Here is a 27,794-nt window from a genome sequence, read left to right as displayed (position 1 = left end):
ACTGAACTACCCCCTGCAGCATGTACATTTCAGTTGGGTGATGAGAGCCTAAAAATCATTGCGACAGGAATAGAAGGTGCAATAAACTCAAGAGCCGTCATTCAAGGTGAGATATGGCACTGACGCCGGCTCACTTCCTAACTGGTGGCAAAATAGTAACTATTCCATGTAGGACAGAACCGGCAACTAGAATGGATCTTGCCAAGGAGTTCCGTTAAGATAAACGGTCAACGAGGACATCTGGCGTAGGTGGAAAAATGAATATCTCCAGCTGCTAAAAAACTACCACGAGGTGAACGGATACACCTCAAGAAGGCCAAGAGTTGAAGTCGTTCTACTGAAGGAGGACATCAAACCACGGCGCTTGTGGAAGAAAGAAGTGGTAGAAGAGGTGCGGTACGGCCGGGACGATAAAATAAGATGCACCATTCTCTGGCAGCCGGATGGCTCGAAGATATTTCGACCAGTGCAGTTGCCCATCCCCTCGAGGTAGACCAGGGTACGGGAAGGATGTTGGGGAATAAGAGACTCTTACGCTATCTGTTGGTGTTGTATCTGTAGACTGTGCTGCCTTCTGCAGCGCTTGTGACTGGAACTGTAATGCTGGTACACTTCTGTATTGACAAATCAATACTTCCCGCCTCCTTTTACACTAGCAGATCCGCCTCCCGTGATATCTACACTCCTGGAAATGGAAAAAAGAACACATTGACACCGGTGTGTCAGACCCACCATACTTTCTCCGGACACTGCGAGAGGGCTGTACAAGCAATGATCACACGCACGGCACAGCGGACACACCAGGAACCGCGGTGTTGGCCGTCGAATGGCGCTAGCTGCGCAGCATTTGTGCACCGCCGCCGTCAGTGTCAGCCAGTTTGCCGTGGCATACGGAGCTCCATCGCAGTCTTTAACACTGGTAGCATGCCGCGACAGCGTGGACGTGAACCGTATGTGCAGTTGACGGACTTAGAGCGAGGGCGTATAGTGGGCATGCGGGAGGCCGGGTGGACGTACCGCCGAATTGCTCAACACGTGGGGCGTGAGGTCTCCACAGTACATCGATGTTGTCGCCAGTGGTCGGCGGAAGGTGCACGTGCCCGTCGACCTGGGACCGGACCGCAGCGACGCACGGATGCACGCCAAGACCGTAGGATCCTACGCAGTGCCGTAGGGGACCGCACCGCCACTTCCCAGCAAATTAGGGACACTGTTGCTCCTGGGGTATCGGCGAGGACCATTCGCAACCGTCTCCATGAAGCTGGGCTACGGTCCCGCACACCGTTAGGCCGTCTTCCGCTCACGCCCCAACATCGTGCAGCCCGCCTCCAGTGGTGTCGCGACAGGCGTGAATGGAGGGACGAATGGAGACGTGTCGTCTTCAGCGATGAGAGTCGCTTCTGCCTTGGTGCCAATGATGGTCGTATGCGTGTTTGGCGCCGTGCAGGTGAGCGCCACAATCAGGACTGCATACGACCGAGGCACACAGGGCCAACACCCGGCATCATGGTGTGGGGAGCGATCTCCTACACTGGTGATCGTCGAGGGTACACTGAATAGTGCACGGTACATCCAAACCGTCATCGAACCCATCGTTCTACCATTCCTAGACCGGCAAGGGAACTTGCTGTTCCAACAGGACAATGCACGTCCGCATGTATCCCGTGCCACCCAACGTGCTCTAGAAGGTGTAAGTCAACTACCCTGGCCAGCAAGATCTCCGGATCTGTCCCCCATTGAGCATGTTTGGGACTGGATGAAGCGTCGTCTCACGCGGTCTGCACGTCCAGCACGAACGCTGGTCCAACTGAGGCGCCAGGTGGAAATGGCATGGCAAGCTGTTCCACAGGACTACACCCAGCATCTATACGATCGTCTCCATGGGAGAATAGCAGCCTGCATTGCTGGATATACACTGTGCTAGTGCCGACATTGTGCATGCTCTGTTGCCTGTGTCTATGTGCCTGTGGTTCTGTCAGTGTGATCATGTGATGTATCTGACCCCAGGAATGTGTCAATAAAGTTTCCCCTTCCTGGGACATTGAATTCACGGTGTTCTTATTTCAATTTCCAGGAGTGTAGTAGTTCGAGTCCACAGTGTGTAAGGGTGTCCGGATGCTTTTGATCAGATAATGTACACGACAGTAGCATACGGTTTCAGACCTCGTGAAGGGGAAGAATAATGGACGTTTGGTTGATCTAGGTGCGAGGGTGCAAGAAGGGATGGTGACGCGTCGTACCTGTGCTGGTGCCGTGATGCAGCGTGTGGTGAGGCACCCGGGAACAGCCCCCGGCTCTGGTGCAGCGCAGTTCCAGCTCCAGTTGCAACAGCTGGAGACTACCGCACGCCTCCACGTCCACGCCGCTGCTGCTGGAACGAGAGGACGCAACGTTACTGGAGGCTGCCGCCAACTGCTTAATATGCGCAGCGTCTGCAGATGCCGCGCAGTAGACTAACGAGATAAGTGGCAGACGATTGCTGGATTTCGCTGTTGCCAGCAATGTTTAATCGTACAGTGCGGGCACGGTCAGGGGACGCAACGAGTAGCGATCGGGCACTCGTTAGAAGTCGGAAGACTTACGTGGGGACCTTATGCTCGTTTCGTTACAGGTTCGTTCAGTAAGCGTCACAGAGATGCAGTGAAATCGCTGCAAGACAGGCGTTCTGCATCACGGTTTCGTCTTACTGTTAATGTTCCGAGAGTGCAAGTGCCTAGAATAATCAACCAATGTATTGCTTCGTCCTAGATGTAAATTTCGCGAAAAGGCCGTGAAGCTAAAATTGGATGGATTCGATCTCACTTGGAGACTTACTGACAATAGTTCTTCACGCCAATGGTTCGCGACTGGAATAGGAAAAGGGGAAAATGACGGTGGTGTATCAAGTACCCTCCGCCTCACATTGTGATATGATTGCCGGAGTGTAGATGCAGATCTGAATGTGTGCACTGACCCTCGTTTATTTTCTTCGTCTTTATGAGATTTTAAGGTTAGTGCCCAGATAACGAGTTTCTAAAGCGAAACAACGCAGTTTTCAATAAAACTAAAAAGAATCGCATTTGAAGATGAGAATATTTCCGAGCGCTGTTAAGCATGAAACATTACTGACACATTAATACACACGTCGGTAGGTAAATGCACAGCTTAATAGGATTTTAGTCGTAAAGTAGTTGGTTCGAATGTCTGTAGTGGGATATATTTCTTTTACTTTTAATTACGTTCCATATTTATTAAAAATGAAAATGTTACTTACCAAATATTTAATCATATTTTTCTAATAAAAATAACATCTTTTTGTTAAATACTACTGGTACGAAAACGCTAGCATTACAATAAATAAAACTTGCTACAAGAGCGGCGCGGGATTAGCCGAGCAGTGTAAGGTGCTGCAGTCATGGGCTGTGCAGCTGGTCCCGGCGGAGGTTCGAGTCCTCCCTCGGCCATGGGTGTGTGTGTTTGTCCTTAGGATAATTTAGGTTAAGTAGTGTGTAAGCTTAGGGACTGATGACCTTAGCAGTTAAGTCCCATAAGATTTCACACACATTTGAACATATTTGCTACAAGAATGCAAAATACCGAATAGAAAATCAAATATTTTCTTTTTATTTCTAGAGGCTGAACAGTATTATTGATGTATATATTTTTTTCAGTTTAACAAAAAGTGTTTCGCATGTCTGTATGAAATTTTAATTCTATTTTCGTATGACCAGTAATTAAATATAAAAATGTGTTATTTGTATTAAAATTATGAATCAGTATTTGTTAATTAACATTGCTATTTGTTAAAAAATGTGGAATTTAAGAAAAAAATGAAAAAATAAGATATTTTACAAGAGAGATGGGAACCAATGACTTCGCTATTAAATTCCTTTCCCGCTATGTATTTAGCTACCAGCGAATGTATTGATAAGCCAACAATATTTTGTACTTAAGAGCGATCGGAAATATTCTAGCCCTAAAAGACGATTTTTAGAGTTGATCGAGATTTGCGTCATACTGCTGTATGAAGTTGTTGTTTAGGCATTGACCTTCAAATCCTATAAGAGCACCATTCGGCAAGATCCTCTTATTAGTTCTGGAACGACACACAGTCATCTACTCATCGCCATCCGTTGTGAAATCTGGAAAATGTCTCATTCACGAAATACAGCTGGCCCCGAAACGGAATCCTACCTGCGAGAGGTGCAATCGAGGGAAGATAAGTCTGGTAGTTCGCAGATTCCACGTGGCATTAGTTGGTCGGTATCGGAAGCTGTGAGACTTTTCACACGTCCCTTTTATCCCGTTCTCGCAGCTTCCGTGGCATCGAGTAAGGTCTCACTTGTGGTGTGCAAAGCAAATTACGTGACATGTCGCTACGAAGATTCACTCGGAAAAAGGGGAACTTACTACAAAATCAATAATGAATGTTCTATAGCTACCAGATTGCTTTCATAAAGATTCCGACATCCGACTTCTGGCCTGGAACAACGCACATTGGTTCCCGGGTTCGATTCCCGGCGGGGTCAGGGATTTTCTCTGTCTCGTGATGACTGGGTGTTGTGTGCTGTCCTTAGGTTAGTTAGGTTTAAGTAGTTCTAAGTTCTAGGGGACTGATGACCATCGCTGTTAAGTCCCATAGTGCTCGGAGCCATTTGAACCATTTTGAACGCACATTGCTAGCAGTTCATGCACCGCCTCCATCTTGCTCGTGGCAGTATCATCGATAATCTCAAAAACAAAACAAGAATACAGTTTAAAGCCAGTAGGAAAAAGGTCTCACAAAAACACCACACTCATATTTCTTTGGGAACGAATAGAATTTATTAATCTACAACCAAACAACGCCAAGTCTGCTTCTACATCTACATGGATACTCTGCAAATCACATTGAAGTGCCAGGCTTCGTTCACGTAACACCACCTTCAGCTAGATATAGGATTTGTATTCTGATATGCTGGTTGAGTTGGTTGAGGTCATTCTGCTCGACAACTTTCGGCGTGCGAGGCAAGTTAGGCGACATGTTTTCCCGCAGATTTCACAAAATGGCTCTAAGCACTATGAGACTTAACGTCTGAGGTCATCAGTCCCGTAGACTAAGAACTACCTAAACCTAACTAACCTAAGGACATCACAGATATCGATGCAGGATTCGAACTTGCGACCGTAGCAGCAGCGCGGTTCCGGACTGAAGCGCCTAGAACCGCTCGACCACAGAGGCCAGCCCCACAGATTTATTTGCAAGTAGTTTTGTATATCACATTTCAGCATTAGACAGGAAGCTGAGATGTTCTTGTATCCTCGCACACTATCAACCCTTGCCTGCATTTGATTTTTTTCTCTGCTACAACGAAAGAGGGTCTCGGTGGTGGCACGATTATCTCCCAGATCGTTTATGTAAATCAGAAGCAGTAATGGCTCTACCATGCTACCGGTGTGGCGTGTGTATATCTGCCCACATACATCGCGTTACTAACATGCGTGTAACGGACAGCTACATTGACCATTCTGTCCACAGTCGGATCGTTCAACAATTCAGACACAATCTGGCGGTGCGATCGTTATTTGTTTTCTTTCTTGGAGTCGCTAGTTCCAGAATTTCTGCAGGAAATTAATGGCCATGGTAAGGGAGCAGATAAATAACTAGGGAACGTGAATTCTTTTCGTTTCGTTTTTCGGTCTCAAGGAAAGGGCGGTGAAACTCTGAAGAAACTGATACCACGTGAGAAGGTGCGCTGGAAATGCGAATATATTTTGTAAGACGTTAGAGTGTCATGAAATCGAAGAAAAACAGGCAATCTCCCTGTGAATAATATTTATGCATTGAATTAGGAACTTTGTTATTTGCTTTTGACAGTTGGTGGAGATTATTAACTTTGGTGGTGATAGGGCGTAAGTAATTTGATTTGTAAGAACTGATTAACTAGATAGTTAGCGAACTTATTTTTCCTCGATTATAACCACTTTATTAACACTAATGTAATACCAAGGCATTTTCCATAACGCGCATTGCCAAGGAGGATTGGGGTGGGGGGGGGGGGGGGATGGGGGGTTGCTTTATGCCCACCCGAAAAAAAGAAGCAAACTTCGTTAATTGTTGTTGAAATATATTGACAACATACTTTTTTAAAAGTTACAGATATGTGAGTAGGATCCAAAACCTGAAAGTACCTTTTAGCTCAGTACTAGCAATATCAGCGCACTTTTAATAACGTATGCAACGGACTTCACGACCACCACAAAAAAGTTTAAAAAATGTAGATTTTTTTTATTGTTGTTCACTTTTACCCTCAACTACTTTTTGAAGAGATGTTGATGTGTAAATACAGCCCTGAACCTTGAAATATCGAATACGACATTCATTGGTGAAAGTGACTCTGCCACTGAGACTCAACATTTTGGGCTCAGTTTAACTGAAAAATTTTAAACGTATTTGGAACCTAATAGAAGAATTCATTAAAAACAATAAATACTTTTTCAAAATTTTAAAATATAATGTAACTGACTAGATTACAATTTTTTCAAAAGGTGGGCACAAAGTAACCCCTCCCCCTTGATACTGAGAGGGTTAAGCAGAAAAGACATGCATACTTGTCCTCAGCACTTCACATTAAGATGACTTGCACAGCAGAGGGTCGCAGGATAGTACAAGAAACAACGCGTCATTCATCACCGCCCATGGCAGAAACCTGGTGAACCATCATAAACAAAACGTTCGTTCTGCATTCACTGTGCCACTCTCTGTATCCTTCCTGCCACTTTCTTATTTTCATGTCCGTTACCCAGAACTCATTCCTGATACTTGCTATGGACAATTGTGCATAGGCTTGTTTAAGTCCTTCCATAACTGTTTTTTCTTTATATTTATGTTGCAAGCGATATCTATGTCTGTGTCTCAGTATTCTGAGATTATTCGCTCGAGATGCTGTAATGCGTCTCGATGATGTTGCTCACAACTTCTTATACTTGGCGTACTTTACAGCCTACACTGTCGAGTCACAGCCTTACTATTACGTCGTAATCGTATGGTCTACAGCAAGCAGTTGACGGTAGTGAATTGGCGAGTGATACACAGGGCCTTCCCCACATCTTTATAGTGCCAATCATACAGCTGGCAGAGGATTTTGTATCAGTACTTTGAATTAAGGAAATAATGGTCAAAAATGAATATTTAGTTCTCATTGACATACATAACTTACAGCCTATAGGAATAAACTGAGCACATATCAGTTCATAGTAACGACTTCTAGAGTCAATGTATGCAAGTTTCTACCCATCGGCGATTAATTTCCTTCCGTTAGGATGACACCTGTAACAAAACTCTTCTCTGTACATCCGCAAGGCATTTCCGAGTGCTACTTGCTGTTCCACCACCATTCGTTAAATGCCTGGCTGGAAGTTCCCGTAACTAGGAACTCTTTAACGAGTCATGTGTATAAGTAGTAATAAACGCCACCGTGTGCGCGTCGCAGTCGCGTAGGTACTGATTTTCCAGGTAGCGCTGTGAAACAAAGAGTTGACAGAGGACATGTCACACGCATTGCTCTTTCAAGGTCTCGTTGTTGTTGCTGATGCTGGTGTGGCCTTCAGTCTGGCGACTGATTTGATACTGCTCTCTAGGCTGTATCCCGTGCTAGTCTCTGCACCTCCGCATAACCACAGCGACATTCGTTCATTTGACCTGCTTACCGTAGTCAAGGCTCGCTTTTCCTCTATAATTTGTACCTCCACATTCTCTCCGTTACCAAGTAAACTATTCCTTGGTGCCCAACAATTTATGTATCAACTTATTTCTTCTTTCACACAAGTTTTGGCATAATGCTCTTTTCCCACCAGTTTGATTATGCACCTCTTCATTAGTTACTGAACCTACCCGTCTGCTCTCCACCATTCCTCTGTAAACGGTCAGTTCAAAAGATTCTATTGTCTCGTTTTCTTTTCTGCGCTGTTTGTCGAGCACGTTTCACTTCCGTTTAACGTCACGAAAAACAAATGCTTTCAGAAACGACTGCCTAATTTTTTTATTTACATTCGATGGTACCAAATTTCTCTTTTATAGAAAAACTTTCCTTGCTCCATTAAATAAATGCGGCTTCTTGTTCTTCTAATATTTCTCCTGTATATCGTTCAGCCATTTTCAAAGTAAGCCGAAAGCCTGATGCTCAAGCATTCGCTCCGTCCTTCTAACTTCGAGGAGCGCTCCACTGCCCGTGTGGCCACAGACACAAGCGGCAAGTACAGTACAATGTGCACGGGTTATATCTGTGGCGGCGCAGTCGATCCACGCTGGGACAGCTGTGTATCACTGTGAGCTGCATTATCGCGACGTCTTTGTCAGTTTATTACAGAAAGCGCCGGATTCCACGACTTTTACAAGCTGAAGCCGCTATGTCTATTACTTAAATTCGCCGCCAAGCGAATTTCAATTACCTCTTTCGCAACCGCGCCCCAAAAAATTTCGACGTTTTCGTACAACATAGATTGACCATTATCAGTAGTGTTCTGCTATAGCTGATATATTTTGCTGTAAGAGGCGGATGTACCTGTGGTGTTCGTACATCTTTCATGGACGGTACGAACCCAATGTATGAGCAGCCACATTGATAGCAGAGCTTGTAAATCCCAGCCTTCCGGAGCATCAAATCATCTTTAACGGTACCCAAGAGTGTTGCTGCCTTCATTAGAGGACAAAAAAAAAATCACGTTTACTTTATGCTTGCTGAGGATGCGTCCTACTTTTTCCGATAGGTTTCACACATTTGACAGGAAAGCTATGGATTTAAATCTTTCCGATTCTTCTTCTTCATTGCCTATGACCACATTTGGTTTCATTCGTAGCGCATTACGTATCGTTGAAGATACATTACAAAAATTTTTAAACCATCCTAATTCGATCCATGCACAAATCCGGTTTACAATCGAAGTTGAAAAGGAGGGGTGGCTTTCATTTTTTGATGTTTTGGTTCGGTGCAAAGATGATGGCACCGTGCGACACACTGCATATAGGAAACCGATGCAAACAGATTTATATTTACGCGCAAAGAGCTGCCATCATCCTTCTCAGAACTTCCGTTCACAGCCCACACATCGTTGTGCCGACGAGAACAGTCTGCAGGACGAGCTACACTTAAAAGAGAGTTTTTGAAGTCAACGGGTATTCTCCTTAGCAGGTACGTAAGGTGCTAAGAATGGAATCAAAAGTGGCCTTAAGCGATGCAGAAGAAGAAACAGGAAGATTTAAATCCACGTACAGGTGTAGCCTGTAGTTATAGGAATTCTGCAAATCATAAGCACGCTTCCCTTTACCAGCGGAGCATTGACATGTAGCAATAACACGTATCAAACTCCCATCGCTTCTGTGATACCTATCGTGGGACACTCGTCGCAATGTTAGTGAAAGAATTTAACGGCAGACGCAAAGATCTATACACTCACTCAGGGTCACGCTGTGAAATTGCAGCCATAGGAGTAGCACTTGTAAATGGAACATCGCCGAAATCAGCTGATCGCGTGGTACAAATGACAATGACTGTAGAAAAGCCAAGGTTGAAAGTAGAAATCTCTTTAAATAAATTTGCGGTTGTGACACCTGATATGAAAGCGCTAGGGGCGTACCTGGGCAGCTAGGGCGTCAACCTTTAACCCTCCGAGCTACCGCCCACAGAGCCGGTGAACTACAAAGAGGGGGAGGGCGGCGGCTGCGTGGGAGGTCGGAAGTGGTGCAGAGGCAGCACTGATGCCGGCCACGTGGGCAGCAACACGTGCGCCGGCGGTCCGCGCTGGGGGGCACTGCGAGCTGTAAACAAACCGCCTCTGGCTGGCGCCGAGTGGCGGGTCGCCACACGCAAAGTGCTCCCGCACCGCCTAGAGGTGTGGGAGGGGAGGGGGCGCGGCTAGCGAGGGCACGCTGGATGTCTCTAGTCACTTCAGTCGCCTAGCTAGCACGGTGCCTCAAAACTGCCGAAGCTGATGCACGAGCAAGATACTGCGAATTCGCGTAACAGCCTGAAACTTTACGTCACAGAAGTGGACCCGTCTGAACAACGCAATTCGTTTTTTTTCCGAATTTTTCTCTTTTTGCGTACAGACATCACCTCTTAGATAGTTGCACCCATAACTTCCATGGCCGTACGAAAACGTTATTAAGGACTCCATTAGATGTGTGGAGTATAAGATGCATGTCCACTTCTTTTTTTTTTTTTTACTGTATGCCAGTAACAAACGTAACTTGAAAATGGGTGAAGGGACAAAGTTAGCTAATACTTAAATCATGAAATAAAATGATCATTTCAAAATAAAAGCAGCCTACACAAGAAAATTCTTGGACTAACAATCGATCAAAAGGTAACCCGTAACCTTCACCTACAAACCACTCAAAAGAAAGCCCACTATAGATTAAAACTTCTAAAGTTATTAACCAGCCGCCCTCCGAAATCTGCAATGACATACATTTCGCATCGCCGCCTATATACAACTACCTTTTACCACTCGTACCTTGTACCAGCTCATGAAGTTCCCACAACCCCTCAAACGCCTGGAACACCTTCACCTTTCCGTCTTCACCCGTAAGCTTCAATCCCAGCACCCTATAGGCTCCCACGGCTTTCAGAACCAAACTGTTGAGCATGTGTCAATACATCACGCGTTCCCTTCGTCTAATGTGTCCTCTCCCTACGTAATTTCAATCGCCTTCCCCTCCCAGACCATGATTTGATCTCTGAAATCTATCCTTACTACCAGAACCTTTCTTACCACGCCAAATGATGGTTCCAGCACACACTAGCCCATCCGAAATCCCTCTCTTCTCTTATTCCACCTTACCAGTGCCTTCCCACCAAAACATTTCACTTCCTTGTCCATTTAAAATCCTCCTCAGTACTTTATTCATACCGAACCTTGTCGACAGTTACAAGGAGCTCGATCCGATCATATCAAGAACATAATAAAGTGAATGACATCTTCATCATCTTATCGAAACCATCGTCACCTATTTTACCTTCAAAACTTGTTAAACAGGGTGATTCAGCTGCCCGTAAGGGGCTGATAACCTTGTAGCTTAGTCCCTTAAATCTCAAACCAACCAATCAATCAGCTGCCCATGCCGCTGTCGTTTTGTGCAGCCCACAGTACTTCTGTATCAGGAACGATATCCAGACAGGCGACAGTCGAGTAATCGATATAGATTCCCTCTCAGAGCTTTGGGTGACTGCTAGCAAACGGAATCATCTGTAATACTTACAAGTGAGGATTGTCCATGAGTTACACGGTATTTTTGGTCTATGCTGTACCTTAATTCTGCCATACTTATCCAAGTGTCTCCACTCTTTCTTCGTAAAATTAGCGGTTCACTTATACAGGTTTTGGATGTCTCTAAGTTTATTCCGATTATAGTACTTAATCTTTTTTAAATGGTTCAGAAACGTTGCCTTATACACTATGATTCAACATCGGATACAACGGTAAGTTTCTACCGGCTATAGCACTTAATCTTTTGTAAACGTTCCCTTATACAGTGAGCTTCACTATCGGAAACTACCAAGTCAATGGAAGATAACAAAATGGGAAGCGTGGAAGTAACAACTCCCTGTTATAAGTAGTGCTGGAGGCAATTGAGACCATGAATCCTGCAGGGCTGTCCATAAATCCGGAAGAATATGATGGGGTGGAGATCTCTTCTGCGCAGCACGTTGCAAGGCATTCCAGATATGTTCAATAATGTTCATGTCTGGGGAGTTTGTCGGCCAGCGAAAGTGTTTAAATTCGGAAGAGTGTTCCTGGAGCCAATCTGTAGTAATACTGGATGTGTGGGGTCCTGCTGGAATTGCCCAAGTCCGTCGGAATGCACAATGGACATCAATGGACGCAGGTGATCAGACAGCGTCCTTACGTACGTGTCACATGTCAGAGTCGAATCTAGACGTATCAGGGGTCCCATATCACTCCAAATGCACACGCCGCACACCATTATAGACCCTCCACCAGCTTTAACAGTCCCTTGCTGACATTCTAGGGTCTGTCGACATGACGTTGTCTCCCGTACACGCCCATCCGCTCGATACAATTTGAAACGAGACTCGTCCGACCAGGCAACATATTTCCAGTCGTCAACAGTCCAATGTCGGTGTTGACGGGCCCAGGCGAGGCGTAAAGCTTCGTGTCGTGCAGTCACCAAGGGTACACGAGTGGGTCTTCGTCTCCGAAAGCCTATATCGATGAAGTTTCGTTGAATGGTTCGCACGCTGACACTTGTTGATGGCCCGGCATTGAAATCTGCAGCAATTTGCGGAAGGGTTGCGTTTCTGTCAAGTTGAACGATTCTCTTCAGTCGTCTTTGGCCCTTTTCTTGCAGGATCTTTTCCCAGTCGCAGCGATGTCGGAGATTTGATGTTTTACCGGATACCTGATACTCACGGTACACTCGTGAAATTGTCGTACGAGAAAAGTCCCACTTCGCCGCCACCTCGGACATGCTGTGTCGCAGCGCTTGTGCGCCGACTATAATACCAAGTTCAAACTCACTTAAATCTTGATAACATGTTATTGTAGCAGCAGTAACCGATGTAACGACTGCGCCAAACACTTGTCGTATATACGCAGCGCCTTATTCTGCCTCTTAACATATCTCTGTATTTGAATACGCATGGTTCTACCAGTTTCTTTGGCGCTTCAGTGTGTAACCCAGCTTTTGCTTAACATATGGCGCGTCGTGTACTGTGCTAAAGTAGTTTGATGAACAAAATCCGTACAACAGGGCTAAGATGTCTTGATATACTTTACCAGTTATTGTGTGATATTTTGGCAGTGCGCTTCGCATCTCCAGAGTGAACTGGCACAACATTATTGTGTCATGTGGGGTTGCATAAAACTGAATCAAGCGCGCGCGCGTGCACACACACACACACACACACACACACACACACACACACACACTAGATTATAATTATGTTACACAGTTGTTTCACGTACATTTAACATATTTCACACACACTTCATCCTTGTCTCTAGTGAATTTCCCCCTGCAGTTTCATCTGAATTTTGAGGACACTTTTAAATGAACCAGTAAGTGATCGTCGTTTCGAGAAAAAGGACAGTCGCTCACAACTGTCTGGTTCTCCGCTGTTTCACACCACGCGACCCAGGAGTGTACGCTAAATGTAATGCCTGCGGTATTTGGTCCGAAACATGCGGCCGAAATTATTGGCTCGCTGCAATGCTCATTCTCGCGATGTGGTTTATACACTGAACAAGGCGAACAAGAGACAAATTGCGCTTCATACTTCTAAAGTATTAAAAGTTAACTAATTACAGAAAGCAAATACCAAAAGGTCTTTTCGAACGCTTATGCACTTAGCCCTCCTCACTGGCACATCCATCCCTAGCGGTAGTTGGGCCGCATTCCGCCCACAGCATTTTTATGCGAATATTGAGTCATATATATACGAAATTTAGTTGAAATTGCTCCAGACGTTCCTGAGTTAATCTTCTACGTCAGGGGTCTCCAAACTTTTTAGTCCGCGGGCCGCATTGACTCCTCCACGAAGTCATAAGGGCCAAGATCTAGCTAGTGGGATTAAACCACCCTAGCACTCCATGATCACCGTAATGTAAGGCTCAAGGAAAGATGAAATCACAAAAATCTATGGTTGTGGGAATAGTTAGCACTGAAACGAAATAGGATTTTTATTTAATTGCATAATTTTGATTAGTGGACGTACCTGACCGAAATTCTGGCATATTTTATTCTGGCGAATTTCACCGACAAAAAAGTATGTCACTGCACATTCTTCACGAAAGCGTCCTGCAAAGTTAACGAAATCTCAAAATCATTGTTAGCAACACTATTGCTGCAAGACGTAACAGAGGTAGAGTATGTCAACGCATTGTTATTTCAAGGGGCGCAACAATAAGTTTAGTGCCGGCCGGAGTGGCCGAGCGGTTCTAGGCGCTACAGTCTGGAACCGCGCGACCGCGACGGTCGCAGGTTCGAATCCTGCCTCGGGCATGGATGTGTGTGACGTCCTTAGGTTAGTTGGGTTTAAGTAGTTCTAAGTTCTAGGGGACTGATGACCTCAGAAGTTAAGTCTCATAGTGCACAGAGCCATTTGAACCAATAGGTTTAGTTATGTAGTTTTGCAGCGAGTAGCAGAGCCAGAGCATATATTTGATAGTTCTGCTGCGTAATTGTGTCTATGTTGCGAGTGTTTCTCGAGTTTTTTAGTGTTTTATGCGCTGTACTAGTAGGTGAGACGACGAAGTGTGGGACAATTCAAAGTTTGAATTCGAAGAGACAAGGAAAATCTGAAAATCGAAATACGTATAGCACGACTTGAGTATTTTTTCGCTGTATTTTTTAGTGGAACTACAGTGTAATTGTGAGTATTTAATTTAGTAATTAAAGTAACTTAAAAAATAATTCATTACATTTTGTTTAGGCAGACTACTCCTTAGTTTTATTAGTATTAAATAGCACAATTTTTGCAGATATCGATGCAAATTCAAACGATATCAAGATCTTTCAAAATACCTTTGACGTCGATATAGAAGCGTTACCCGCTGAACTTCAGTTTGCAATTATTGATTTGCAATGTAGCGACTTTTGTAGAGAAGAACATTCAAAGTCAACATTACTGGAATTTTAGAAGTATGTTCCATCCACACAGTTTCCAAATTTACATAAATTTGCCTGTGGCTTTTTTTCCGTTTTCGGCACCACTTATTCGTGTGAAAAACTTTCTCCAAAATGAAACATGCAAAAAGTATTTACAGATCAAAATTAAGTAATGAGCGTTTGATGTCGCTGATGATTATCTCTACCAGTGAACTTGATCCATAACTGGAGGTAATTATGAAAGGAAAGATACAGCTACATAAAAGTCACTAGTTATCACTAGGATATTAAATTTCTTTACGTGAATACTCTAACACTGTGAGTTTTCAAGATACAAATTAATTGGTTCAAATGGTTCAAATGGCTCTGAGCACTATGGGACTTAACATCTATGGTCATCAGTCCCCTAGAACTTAGAACTACTTAAACCTAACTAACCTAAGGACAGCACACAACACCCAGTCATCACGAGGCAGAGAAAATCCCTGACCCCGGCGGGAATCGAACCCGGGAACCCGGGCGCGGGAAGCGAGAACGCTACCGCACGTCCACGAGCTGCGGACTACAAATTAATTACGGTTATTTTTATACATCAGTTACAACTAAAATATCCAACATCATTATGTACACCAGGTATTGTATTTTCTTTAAATTGCCTTTTGATAATAATATTTTATTCGATTTACTATGTGTATTTTGCAACGTAATCAAAAGACAGTGAAACCTCGCTTAAGAAACATCTTCCATAATGACTGATTGCTAAGGCTAGTCGCCGAAATGGTGTCCATTTGAAAGACTTGCACCAGACTCGTGAGTAGAATAAAATACAAAGAATTTTTTACTTAAAGTGTTTTCGCCAAACTAGTCTGTTAACCGTTCTTTTTTTTCGCTATCTCACGGAGAATGGTCTGTCTGTTTATTGTGGATAACCACAAATTTAACCATGACCTTCCGCTTTGTGAAGATAGAGCTCCGACAATGTCGCGGTGTATTGGTCGCGATAGGCCTCGAAAGCCAATTGTTGGCAGTATAGGTACCACCTCAAATATTTGGCGGGCCGGATACCGGGGACGTCCGGCCAGCTAACGCGGGCCGGTTTGCCGGACCTCGCGGGCCAGTTTCGGCCCGCGGGCCGTAGTTTGGAGACCCCTGTTCTACGTCACTCCCTTTTCAGCGCCATCCCTCTGGTGGTAGGCGGTTCTTATGCCCACAGAAATCTTCACGGACGTGCGGTCAATAACTCACAAAATTTCATCCTGATCGGATGAATGATATAGGAACGCATAGAAGACGAACAAAGAAATATTAATTTTTATATATTTGATTATAAAATTTTATAATACTGTGTCAGAAGAGTGGAAGTTTGGCCGCACCCAGCAGTGGGTAGAAAAAGCCCTCTGACAGACACCGGGCTACGAAGTGGCAACAAGGTACGAGGGCGTCGGCGGACCTCCCACACAGGGAGTGCTGGCGTGGCGCTGCTGACGTTGATGGAAGGGCCCTGAAGAGCGGCGTGGCCGGCGCCGCCCACATAGCCTGCCGGAAATTGGCTGGCGGCGTTTTGTGCTCCAGCCTACGCGCCGCGGGCCTGGCTCGTTTGCTATTGTGTCCGCGGACGGACCTTCCCCAAGCGGAACGAGCCGTCGGCGTGTGTGATGTCGCAGCCTGAGGTGCGCCAGCGGCAGGTGGACCCAGACTGTCGAACAAAGCGCGCTGCCTCTGCCGTCCACTGCCCTGTTAGCCCTACACTTCCGCGATCGTAGAGAAGGAGCGCAATGGGTGAAACGTCAGATCGGTTGGTTGGTCGTTATTAATGAATTCATCTTCTAGGTCGTCTGTTATAACAGTGAACGAACTCAATAGAACGAAAAACCAGTCCAAGTTGCAAATGTTTTATTTTTCATTCGACGACTAGTTTCTGGTTAGGTTAGGTTAGTGTTGTTTAACGTCCCGTCGACAACGAGGTCATTAGAGACAGAGCGCTAGCTCGGGTTAGGGAAGGATGGGGAAGGAAATCGGCCGTGCCCTTTGAAAGGAACCATCCCGGCATTTGCCTGAAACGTTTTAGGGAAATCACGGAAAACCTAAATCAGGATGGCTGGAGACGGGATTGAACCGTCGTCCTCCCGAATGCGAGTCCAGTGTGCTAACCACTGCGCCACTAGTTTCTGGCTGAGACTATTTTCAAATCAACATCACAAAGTCGAAAATGTCATTTCCGAAGATGACAAAAATGTGTAATGTACATTTACAGTTCCTAAAAAGTCGAAAACGGCATTTCAGAACATATCAAAAAATCTACAGTAGCTACACATTTTTTGACACCTTCGGAAATGCCATTTTCGACTGTGTTATGTTGATCTGAAAATGAATCTCGGCTCGGAACTAGTCATCGAATGAAAAATTGAGTATTTGCAACTTAGACTGGTTTTTCGTTCAATTGATTAACAGAAGTTGCTGACCCAAGCTACTCCAGCATGCTGGAAGTTCGTTCAACTGTCGCCAGCACAGCGATCGGCAAGATGTAGCGTGATGATCGATAGCGGGCGCTGGATCAAGCGCGCATATTACGAGAGAGGCCAGAGACAGACTCGCAAGCAACAGGCTGCCAACGTCCTCTCGACTGCAAGCAATTGGGCCACCATCCTTGACCGGAGGGTCTCAGTCACTGACTCATATTGCAGTTGGCTTCTGTCAGTTCACATCCCCGGCTATGATAGTGCATAGCGACCAGAATTATGAAAATAGCCAGATTACCGATATTGTCTGCTGGAGGACTATTACTGATGAGCTTGTACCATAGAACATGGACTTTATTCTAATTAAGTAAAACTTACAGTTCATGTAAGTAAAGAACCGTGTTAATCCACGTATGAATTTGTGTTGTAGAAAGAGGATACCGGTCACCTATAATAACATCCTCTCCCTTGTTTCCTACAGTACAAGATACTACAGTGGCGACGAGGATTCTAGACTTATCGCGTCTATTGTTGATACTGTAATGTAATCAATCTAATGAGAGCTGTCCCCACCCATAATGCCCCAAACGTACAGAAAGGTTATTGCGGCTACACCACATTCCTAATGAACAAGTGTCTAGTGTTTTGGGACGGTGTCACTTCGTTCGGTAGCAGTGAGCACGGATGGTGGAGGCAAGGACGATGACATCTCGTGGGCCGGCCTTGGTGGCCGAGCGGTTCTAGGCGCTACAGTCTGGAACCGCGCGACCGCTACGGTCGCAGGCTCGAATCCTGCCTCGGGCATGGATGTGTGTGATGTCCTTAGGTTAGTTAGGTTTAAGTAGTTCTAATTTCTAGGGGACTGATGACCTTAGAAGTTAAGTCCCATAGTGCTCAGAGCCATTTGAACCATTTGAACATCTCGTGGCAGGAAAAGAGCTAGAAAGGGAGGTTGTGAGGTTCCAGTAACTCAAGAATCGCCGTTATACGGTTTCATTAAGGCGTAGTTTAGAATAATTTCGACTGAATAAGGTTTAAAACTGGGCCTATCTTTGGTGCTGTTGTAATAATGTTAGTGGCGACCAAAATTGCAGTTAATGTGCGATAGCGCGTTGGCACGAAAAGTGATAGTCGCGCTGGGCATTCGTGCGTTAGCATTTGAACCCCTTGGTTTCTGAAGGTGCGTTGTGTGTACTGAATTATAAGGCCCTTTTGTAGAGATAAAGCTAAAGGTAGAATGCCGTGGAATCGATTAATCGCAATTTCGTTTAAATTTAGTAACGTTAAGAGGGACCGGAGTTTCATAGTCTTCGCAGACGGAATATTATGAATATACATAAATTGTTAAATGGTATGTGGACTTCATAATTTTAGAAAGCAGTAGGGCGTAACCTGGTTCCCATTAACCCTTTCATCACCATTGGGATGCACGCGTCCCACGAGATCCAGTGTGAAATTCTGCATGTAGTTGTTATGTTATCAGTGCCCCCCCCCCCCCCGCCCCCCTGGGAAAGCCGGCCGGTGTGGCCGTGCGGTTCTAGGTGCTTCAGTCTGGAACCGCGTGACCGCTTTGGCCGCAGGTTCGAATCCTGCCTCGGGCATGGATGTGTGTGATGTCTTTAGGTTAGTTAGGTTTAAGTAGTTCTACGTTCTAGGGGACTGATGACCACAGATGTTAAGTCCCATAGTGCTCAGAGCCAATTGAACCATTTTTGAACCGCCTGGGAAAGGAAAGTCCAGTAACGGTTTGCAGAATTCTTATAATTACAGCTTGCGCCTGACGTTGCGCTGTCTTCAAGTTTCGTTGTTAACCCTCTGATCTGTTCTGTCGCATCGAATTAGTCCGCGCCTGCAGATAAGCAACCGAATGGACAGGTTTGCAACGCGGGCTGCTTGGCGCCAGCTCGGACAATTCGTGTCAGTGGTCTGCACGCACATATTGACGTTTGCCGTGTCTCAAAGCATGCTCATACTGAACAGCTGCAGTGTGAGTTAAGAACTTGGAGAGAAGCTCTTTCCATTGACGTCTCTCTGTTTCCTGTGTGCCGTGTTTCTACGCAGTCTTTTGAAGCCCCTGAGCTACTTAGGATAACGCTATACAGGGTGCTCCAAGAAACATCGACAAGCTTACACCAAAACAAGAAAAAAATGTTTAGCAAAGATCGGCTCTAAAGTGCAGAGCTTAAGAGATAGGGGCAATTTTTCAGTAGAAGAGATGTGTTTCACACTATCGAAGATGAACAAATGCTCGTAGCTCTGAAGGTGTGTGTTTTAGAGACCAAGCTTATTAAACACTTTTTTTTGTCTGTATATGCTACCCCTCCGTAACTGGAAAATGAAACAGTGGGAAATAGGTTTCTTCATATTGTTACTTCTGACTGCAACATTAATTAAAATAACTGTTCATCGATGTCTTTAACTCCCAAAAGAAATCGCTGGCCGGAGTGGCCGTGCGGTTCTGGGCGCTACAGTCTGGAACCGCGAGACCGCTACGCTCGCAGGTTCGAATCCTGCCTCGGGCATGGATGGGTATGATGTCCTTAGGTTAGTTAGGTTTAAGTAGTTCTAAGTTCTAGGGGACTGATGACCTCAAAAGTTGAGTCTCATAGAGCTCAGAGCCATTTGAACCATTTTGAACCAAAAACAAATCGCAGTGAAAGAGTTAATTAATCTCACCTCGATGACGTGCACAGTAACTGTAAATACCATTTTCGTGTCGTAAGTAATTCGCTGTCGTCCAAGCGACGAAAGAAAAGAGTAAAAAAAAATAAAAGAAGTAGGCGACAGAAAGGAAAAGTGACACCATTCTGGAAGAAATAGCGGGCATTCCGGGCGAGGCTAAACTGGTTTAGAAAGAGGGCGATCAGCGGTGACCCCACCCTCGACAACGGCCAGGGAATGAACTGCATGTTCTGTTATGTGGCACTATCATCTTTTCTGCATTAAATGTGGCTCCAAGCGCTGAACGGCGACGGGCGAGCTTCGTAATCCGAACGGCGCATCTGCGGAGACTGGAGAAGCAGTGGATGCCCCCTCGTGCGACACCGGCTGAGTCACATCCGCCCGTTTGGCGAAGAGACAAACGGCGCTCGCGGCCCAAGTTAGTGGAGAGGGACCGGGCCGAGACCGGTTAACCTCGAAGTGCCGTGAACCCGGTGTAATACGGGCCGGGCAGTGCCCACGCTCCGCGGCCGGGGTTCAGGGCCGGCGCGAGGTCACAGCGGCCGGAGGAATTCCGCGAACGCAGCCGCTTCTGCGAACCTCCGCTGCGGTGCGCGGGTGCGCCCCGGCTTTCTCCTCTCTGATTATACCCTCCGCCACTGGAAATGACTCCTCGCGCGGCCAAACGAGCAGGTGCGGGGATGCTGGCGACCTTTTTTGTGCGGACCGAACTCGCGGAATGTACGAGTCACAGACTTTCAAAGTGCTGATCATCCTCAGTGCTCTAGAATGGATCTTCCGCTACGCAGCGGACATTGCGCTGGTTAGAACCTTCCTAGAGTGGTGTGCAAGTAAGGAGGTGGGTGCGCGATGCCTTCTACGGGGAGAAAGACGGAATGCTTGACCTCGACGCCAGTTATCTCTCTGTCTCTGTTCCACATCAGACGCTGCAGCTGTTCTTTGCTGGCAACTGCCAACGCTGAAGTGTGTTCCAGATGATGAGAACACTTGCTTCTGCTCCTCTTCAGTCAAAACAATGGTTTGATGAAGATCTCCGCCGTAGCCTATTCCACTCAAGCCTCTTTATCTCTGCACAAAGACTACAATCTACATCCACTTCAGCCTTCTTGCCGTAATCAAGCCGTGGTCTAATCCTGCCTTGCTTCCCCCTCCCCCCTTTCCCGGCACTTCCCTCCATAAGAATATTGGCTCTTATTTGATGCCTCAGGATCTGTCCTAACGTAAGTAGGCTGTTTAGGTTTTTATGTTGCTAACGCCACGTAGCGCTCTATATGACTGTGCTGTGTGAAGGCTGTGGTTGGTTTGCATTGTTGGAGTATATGCTATTGTAGTGTTGGGCAGTTGGCTGTTAACAGCGCGTAGCGTTGCGCAGTTGGAGGTGAGCCGCCAGCAGTGGTGGATGTGGGGAGAGAGATGGCGGAATTTTGAAAGCGGACGATCTGGACGTGTGTCCATCAGAAAGAGTAGATTTGTAATATTGCATATCATGGACTGATATATATATTATGACTTTTGAACACTATTAAGGTAAATACATTGTTTGTTCTCTATCAAAATCTTTCGTTTGCTAACTATGCCTATCAATAGTTAGTGACTTCAGTAGTTAGAATCTTTTATTTAGCTGGCAGTAGTGGCGCTCGCTGTATTGCAGTAGTCCGAGTAAAGAAGATTTTTGTGATGTAAGTGATTTGTGAAACGTATAGGTTAATGTTAGTCAGGGCCATTCTCTTGTAGGGGTTATTGAAACTCAGATTGCGTTGCGCTAAAAATATTGGCTGTCAGTTTAGCGTTGATCAGAACAGGTAAAGAGCGAAATGTCTGAGTACGTTCAGTTCTGCTCAGCTGTTTGAAAATCAAATAATGTGAGAGGTTTATCAGCACAGTAATTCATTAATTTTTCTAAGGGGACGTTTCACTATCAACCTACTTCTTTTAGTCAAGTTGTTTCATTAAACTCTTTTCTCCTTAATTAGACACCTCTTCATTTGTTATCTGATTCAACCATTTGATTTTCGGCATTCTTCTGTAACACTACTTTTATCTTATTCTCTGTACTCTTTATCGTCCACGTTTCGCTTCCGTTCAAGGGTGCAATGCACACAAATACTTTCATAACAGCCATATTAATACTTACATTTATTTTCGATGCCAATACATCACTCTTTTATAGAACTTTCTTTTTTACTGCAAGTCTGCATTTCATATTCATTTACTATTGCTTTCGTCAATTATTTTGTTCCCCAACCAGCAAAATTTGTCTACCGTATCCAGTGTGTCATTTCCTAATATAATTCTCACACCATCACGCAATTTAATTCGACTGCGCTCCGTTACACTTGTTTTAGTTTTTATGGTGTTCATCTTACAGCCCCTTTTCAAGACACTATCCCATTTCGTTACACTGGTCTTCCAAGTCCTTTGCTGATTGAGAATTTATATACTCGCTTGCTATCGAATGCATGTCGTATTAAATTCATATTACCTGCAATAAACACCAAAATGGCTAAATAGCATCACCTTGGCTACACAAACACGGAAACCAACTCTAAATATTCTGCGGGCAAAAGTTCGCTCTCAACGGAACAAAGTCGACATATGTAAATGTAATGCACGCTATGGGGGGAATGAAGATGTTTTATGATATGTCGCGTAGTATAATAACCCTTGCTATAGCACATCGGTCCACTACTATTCGCCTGCTTACGTACAAACCATTCTAGCAACTTAAAACTGTTTGTTTGATCGGAACTTGAAGCCGGGCCCTTGGCTTTTGCAGGTAACTTTCAATATTGTCTTTATGACTATTTGTTCACTATCATTCACATATTCAACAGCAACTGCTGGCGAGGAGTAGCCTTAGTTTCAGTCCCAGTGAAGATAAACCACACTGTTCCATCCAGCAGAGAGACGGCTGCGTGAAGAAGAAAGAGCGCAGGAAGATTAGGTTTTAACGTCTTGTCGACAACGAGTCTTAAGACACGGAGACGCGAGCGCAGAGAGCAGGCGTGGATTGGGGAAGGATGGGGAAAGAAATTGACGCTCGTTTTCAAATGAACCATCCCGGATTTCGCCTTTAGCGGTTTAGGGAACGGAAAACCTATATCAGGATAGGTGGTCGGACGTTTGAACCGCCGTTGTGATCCAAGCTATACTTCACAAATATCATTGGACGGGCCATAGAGCTAAAAAGAAATCATTTGGTACCTATCTGAGAGTAACATTAGAAATTCTCAAGAAACTTTGCACGAGGGGACGCGACAAAAGAGGGGCATCGTGTGTCGTGGAAGGTCTTACAAACTTACAGAAGGCTACTCTAAAAAATGAGTCAAAAACGCATTACTTCCACCAACATACATCTCACATAATGACCAGGATGGTAATAAAGGAGAAATTTGAGGCTATGCAGTGGTATATTGAGAGTATTTCTTCTCGAGTTCCTTGAGTGATCAGTCTTCTGGCTGATTCGATGCGGCCCGTCACGGAAATCCTCTCCTGCACCAACCTTTTCATCTCAAAGAGCTCAACTATTTGCTGAATGGACTCCAATCTCTGTCTTCCTCTATGGTTTTTACCCTCTACAGCTCCCTGTAGTACCGTGGAAGCCATTCCCTACTAACTTAACAGATGTCCTATCATCATCTCCCTTCTTCTTGTCAGTGTTTTCCATACATCGCTTTCCTCGCCTATAGAACTTCCTCATTCTTTACATAATCAGTCCATTTAACTTTCATCATTCGTGCGTAGCACCACATCTCAAAAGCTTCGATTATCTTCTGTTCCGGGTTTCCCACAGTCCATGTTTCTCTTCCATCAACTGCTGTGCTCCAAACTTCCAAAGTTTAAGGCCTATGTTTGGTACTACCAGACTTCTCTTGGTCAGGAATGCCCTTTCTTCTAGTGCTCGTCTGCATTTCATCTCATCTTGCTCCGTCCGACATTGGTTAGTTTGCTGCCTAGGTAGCGGAATCCCTTTACTTCTTCTACTTCGTGATAACCAATTCTGGTATTTAGTTTCTCGCCGTTCTCATTTCTGCTACTCCTCGAGTGCCAATGAAATAGCGAGAGATTATCCTGCTACGCTACGTACCTGCCGCCACAAACCGTACGGTGGTTTGCTAGTCGCACTAGGTTCATCTGCAGATGTATACTTCCAGGACGTTCGGATATTTAATTCAGACAGTTATCGGACTGTATGGGTACAGGTTTGTGACGGGTTCCAAGACTTCCTTACAGACAGAACTCAACACGTCGCTCCTAACGCAACAAAAACGACAGATGTAAAGGTAATTTCCGGAGTTCTTGAAGGAAGTATGATAGGACAGTTATTATTTGCAATCTATATGAATGATAGAAAGCGTCGGATGCTCTTTAAGACCGTCCGCAGTTGATGCGGTTGTCTGTAACAGAGCAGCAACGGCAGCAGTAGTGAATTGCAGGAAGACCTCCAGACGAGTGATGACTGGAGTAGCAACTGTCAGTTGAGTCGGATTGCCAATAAATGTACATATTGCGCCTACATTGGAGGAGTACACTACTGTAGAATTACACTATTGCTGAGAAATTGCGGGAAAGAGTGACTACTATAAAATATGTAGGAGTCATCATCCAGGCCGGCCGGAGTGGCCGAGTGGTTCTAGGCGCTTCAGTCTGGGACCACGCGACCGCTACGGTCGCAAGTTCGAATCCTGCCTCGGGCATGGATGTGTGTGATGTCCTTAGGTTAGTTAGGTTTAAGTAGTTCTAAGCTCTAGGGGACTGATGACCTCAGTGTTAAGTCCCATCTAATCGTCAGCATTCTTCTGTAGCACCACATTTCGAAAGCTTCTATTCTCTTCATGTCTAAACTATTTATCGTCCACATTTCACTTCCATACATGGCTACACTCCATACAAACACTTTCAAAAACGACTTCCTGACACTTAAATCTATACTCGATGTTAACAAATTTCTCTTCTTCAGAAACGCTTTCCTTGCCATTGCCAGTCTACATTTTATATCCTCTCCACTTCGACCATCATCAGTTATTTTGCTCCCCAAATAGCAAAACTCCTTTGCTACTTTAAGTGTCTCATTTCCTAATCCAATTCCCTCAGCATCACCCGACTTAATTCGACTACATTCCATTATCCTCGTTTTGCTTTTGTTGACGTTCATCTTATACCCTCCTTTCAAGACACTGTCCATTTCGTTCACATGACTACAACGAGGAAATTCGAGAAATTAGAGCTCGTCCCGAGATTTTACCGAAAATCATTCTTCCCACGTGCCATTCGCGATTAGAACAGGGAAGGGAGAATCTGCTAGTGGTACCATAAATACCCTCCGCGACACACCGCCAGGTGGCTGGCTTCTGGAGTGCAGATGCGTATGTGTGGTGATCGTGAGCAAGACCCTAACATATCTGCTGCCATTGCGGGCCAAGCAGCAGTGACGAAATCATGTACCCCCATCGGGATTCGAGCCGGGGGCCGCTGCACACATGTGCGGGTGTACCGAGGCAGGTTGATTGTGGGTGGTCGACCGCGGGTCACGTGACGCAGCCGATCGGTCGGGCAGCGGCAGCGCGACGACCGCTACGTGGAGATGGTGGTCGCTCCCAGCTGATGAGGCTGGCAGTTCACTCAGTTCAATGCACCGTAAGGCCGCCGCCAGCCCTAACGGTCGCTGCCCCTCGCCCCGCTCTGCTGCCGCCCGATCTTACCAGCAGTGTCCCTGTCAGAGGCACTGCTGGTAAGATCGCGTCGAGTAGTACCGATCAATGTGATCCACAGTATTAGGACTCGCATATACAGGGTAATACAAAACGGGCCGGCCGGTGTGGCCGTGCGGTTCTAGGCGCATCAGTCTCGAATCGCGTGACCGCTACGGTCGCAGGTTCGAATCCTGACTCGGGCATGGATGTTTGTGATGTCCTTAGGTTACTTAGGTTTAAGTAGTTCTAAGTTCTACGGGACTGATGACCACAGATGTTGAGTCCCATAGTGCTCAGAGCCATTTGAACCATAATACAAAAAGGTACGGCCAAACTATCAGGAAACATTCCTTACACACAAAGAAAGAAAATATGTTATGTGGACATGTGTCCGGAAACGCTTAACTTCCATGTTAGAGCTCATTTTAGTTTCGTCAGTATGTACTGTACTTCCTCGATTCACCGCCAGTTGGCCCAATTGAAGGAAGGTAATGTTGACTTCGGTGCTTGTGTTGACATGCGACTCATTGCTCTACAGTACTAGCATCAAGCACATCAGTACGTAGCATCAACAGGTTAGTGTTCATCACGAACGTGGTTTTGCAGTCAGTGCAATGTTTACAAATGCGGAGTCGGCAGATGCCCATTTGAGGTATGTATTAGCACGGGGCAATAGCCGTGGCGCGGTACGTTTGTATCGAGACAGATTTCCAGAACGAAGGTGTCCCGACAGGAAGACGTTCGAAGCAATTGATCGGCGTCTTAGGGAGCACGGAACATTCCAGCCTATGACTCGCGACTGGGGAAGACCTAGAACGACGAGGACACCTGCAATGGACGAGGCAATTCTTAGTGCAGTTGACGATAACCCTAATGTCAGAGTCAGAGAAGTTGCTGCTGTTCAAGGTAACGTTGACCACATGACTGTATGGAGAGTTGTTTCCGTACCATGTACAGCGTGTGCAGGCACTATCAGCAGCTGATTGGCCTCCACGGGTACACTTCTGCGAATGGCTCAACCAACAATGTGTCAATCCTAATTTCAGTGCAAAGGTTATCTTTACGGATGAGGCTTCATTCCAACGAGATCAAATTGTAAATTTTCACAATCAACATGTGTGGGCTGACGAGAATCCGCACGCAATTGTGCAATCACGTCATCAACATAGATTTTCTGTGAACGTTTGGGCAGGCATTGTTGGTGATGTCTTGATTGGGCCCCATGATCTTCCACCTACGCTCAATGGAGCACGTATCATGATTTCATACGAGATACTCTACCTGTGCTGCTAGAACATGTGCCTTTACAAGTATGACACAACATGTGGTTCATGCACGATGGAGCTCCTGCACGTTTCAGTCGAAGTGTTCGTACGCTTCTCAACAACAGATTCGGTGACCGACGGATTGGTAGAGGCGGACCAATTCCATGGCCTCCACGCTCTCCTGACCTCAACGCTCTTGACTTTCATTTATGGAGGCATTTGAAAGCTCTTGTCTACGCAACCCCGGTACCAAATGTAGAGACTCTTCGTGCTCGTATTGTGGACGGCTGTGATACAATATGCCATTCTCCAGGGCTGCATCTGCGCATCAGGTATTCCATGCGACGGAGGGTGGATGCACGTATCCTCGCTAACGGAGGACATTTTGAACATTTCCTGTAACAAAGTGCTTGAAGTCACGCTGGTACGTTCTGTTGCTGTGTGTTTCCATTCCATGATTAATGTGATTTGAAGAGAAGTAATAAAATGAGCTCTAACATGGAAAGTATGCGTTTCCGGACACATGTCCACATAACATATTTTCTTTCTTTGTGTGTGAGGAATGTTTCCTGAAATAGAGCCGTGGAAGAACTACTGTATATATGCCACCATATGAGCCCCAATTTCTTGTGCCTTATCTTCGCGGTCGTATGCGATATGTACATTCTCAGCAGTAGGATCGTTCTGCAGTCGGCTCCAAATGCCAGTTCCTCTAAAGGAATGTCGCCTTCCCTCCAGGGATTTCCATTTGAGTTCCCGAAGCATCTCCGTAGCACTTACGTGTTGTTCGAATCTACCTGTAACAAATCTAGCACTCCGCTTTTGAATTGCTTCGACGTCTTCCTTTAATCCGACCTGGTACGGGTCCCAAACACTCGAGCCGTACTCAAGAGTGGGTCGAACCAGCGTCCTATATGCGATCTCCTTTACAGATGATCCACACTTTCCGAAAATTCTCGCAATAATCCGAAGTCGACCGCTCACATTCCCTGCCACAATCCTCACATGCCTGTTCCATTTCATATCGCATTGCAAAGTTACGACAAAAAATTTAATGACGTGACTGTCAAGCAGGACACTACTAACGCTATATCCGAACATTACGGAT

General features: G+C 45.5%; 1 protein-coding gene across 1 annotated transcript in view; it reads right to left on the bottom strand.

Annotated features, from left to right (window-relative positions):
* Positions 1–27,794, bottom strand: part of LOC126418738 (uncharacterized) — a 264,483-nt gene that overhangs the window by 38,406 nt on the left and 198,283 nt on the right. Inside the window, exon 4 of the mRNA XM_050085654.1 lies at positions 2,241–2,371. Within this exon, the coding sequence (XP_049941611.1) occupies positions 2,241–2,371 (131 nt within the window). The remainder of the gene's footprint in view (positions 1–2,240; positions 2,372–27,794) is intronic.

Source organism: Schistocerca serialis, chromosome 9, assembly GCF_023864345.2.
Source record: "Schistocerca serialis cubense isolate TAMUIC-IGC-003099 chromosome 9, iqSchSeri2.2, whole genome shotgun sequence".
NCBI lineage: Eukaryota > Metazoa > Arthropoda > Insecta > Orthoptera > Acrididae > Schistocerca > Schistocerca serialis.
This window is presented reverse-complemented; position numbering and strand designations above follow the sequence as displayed.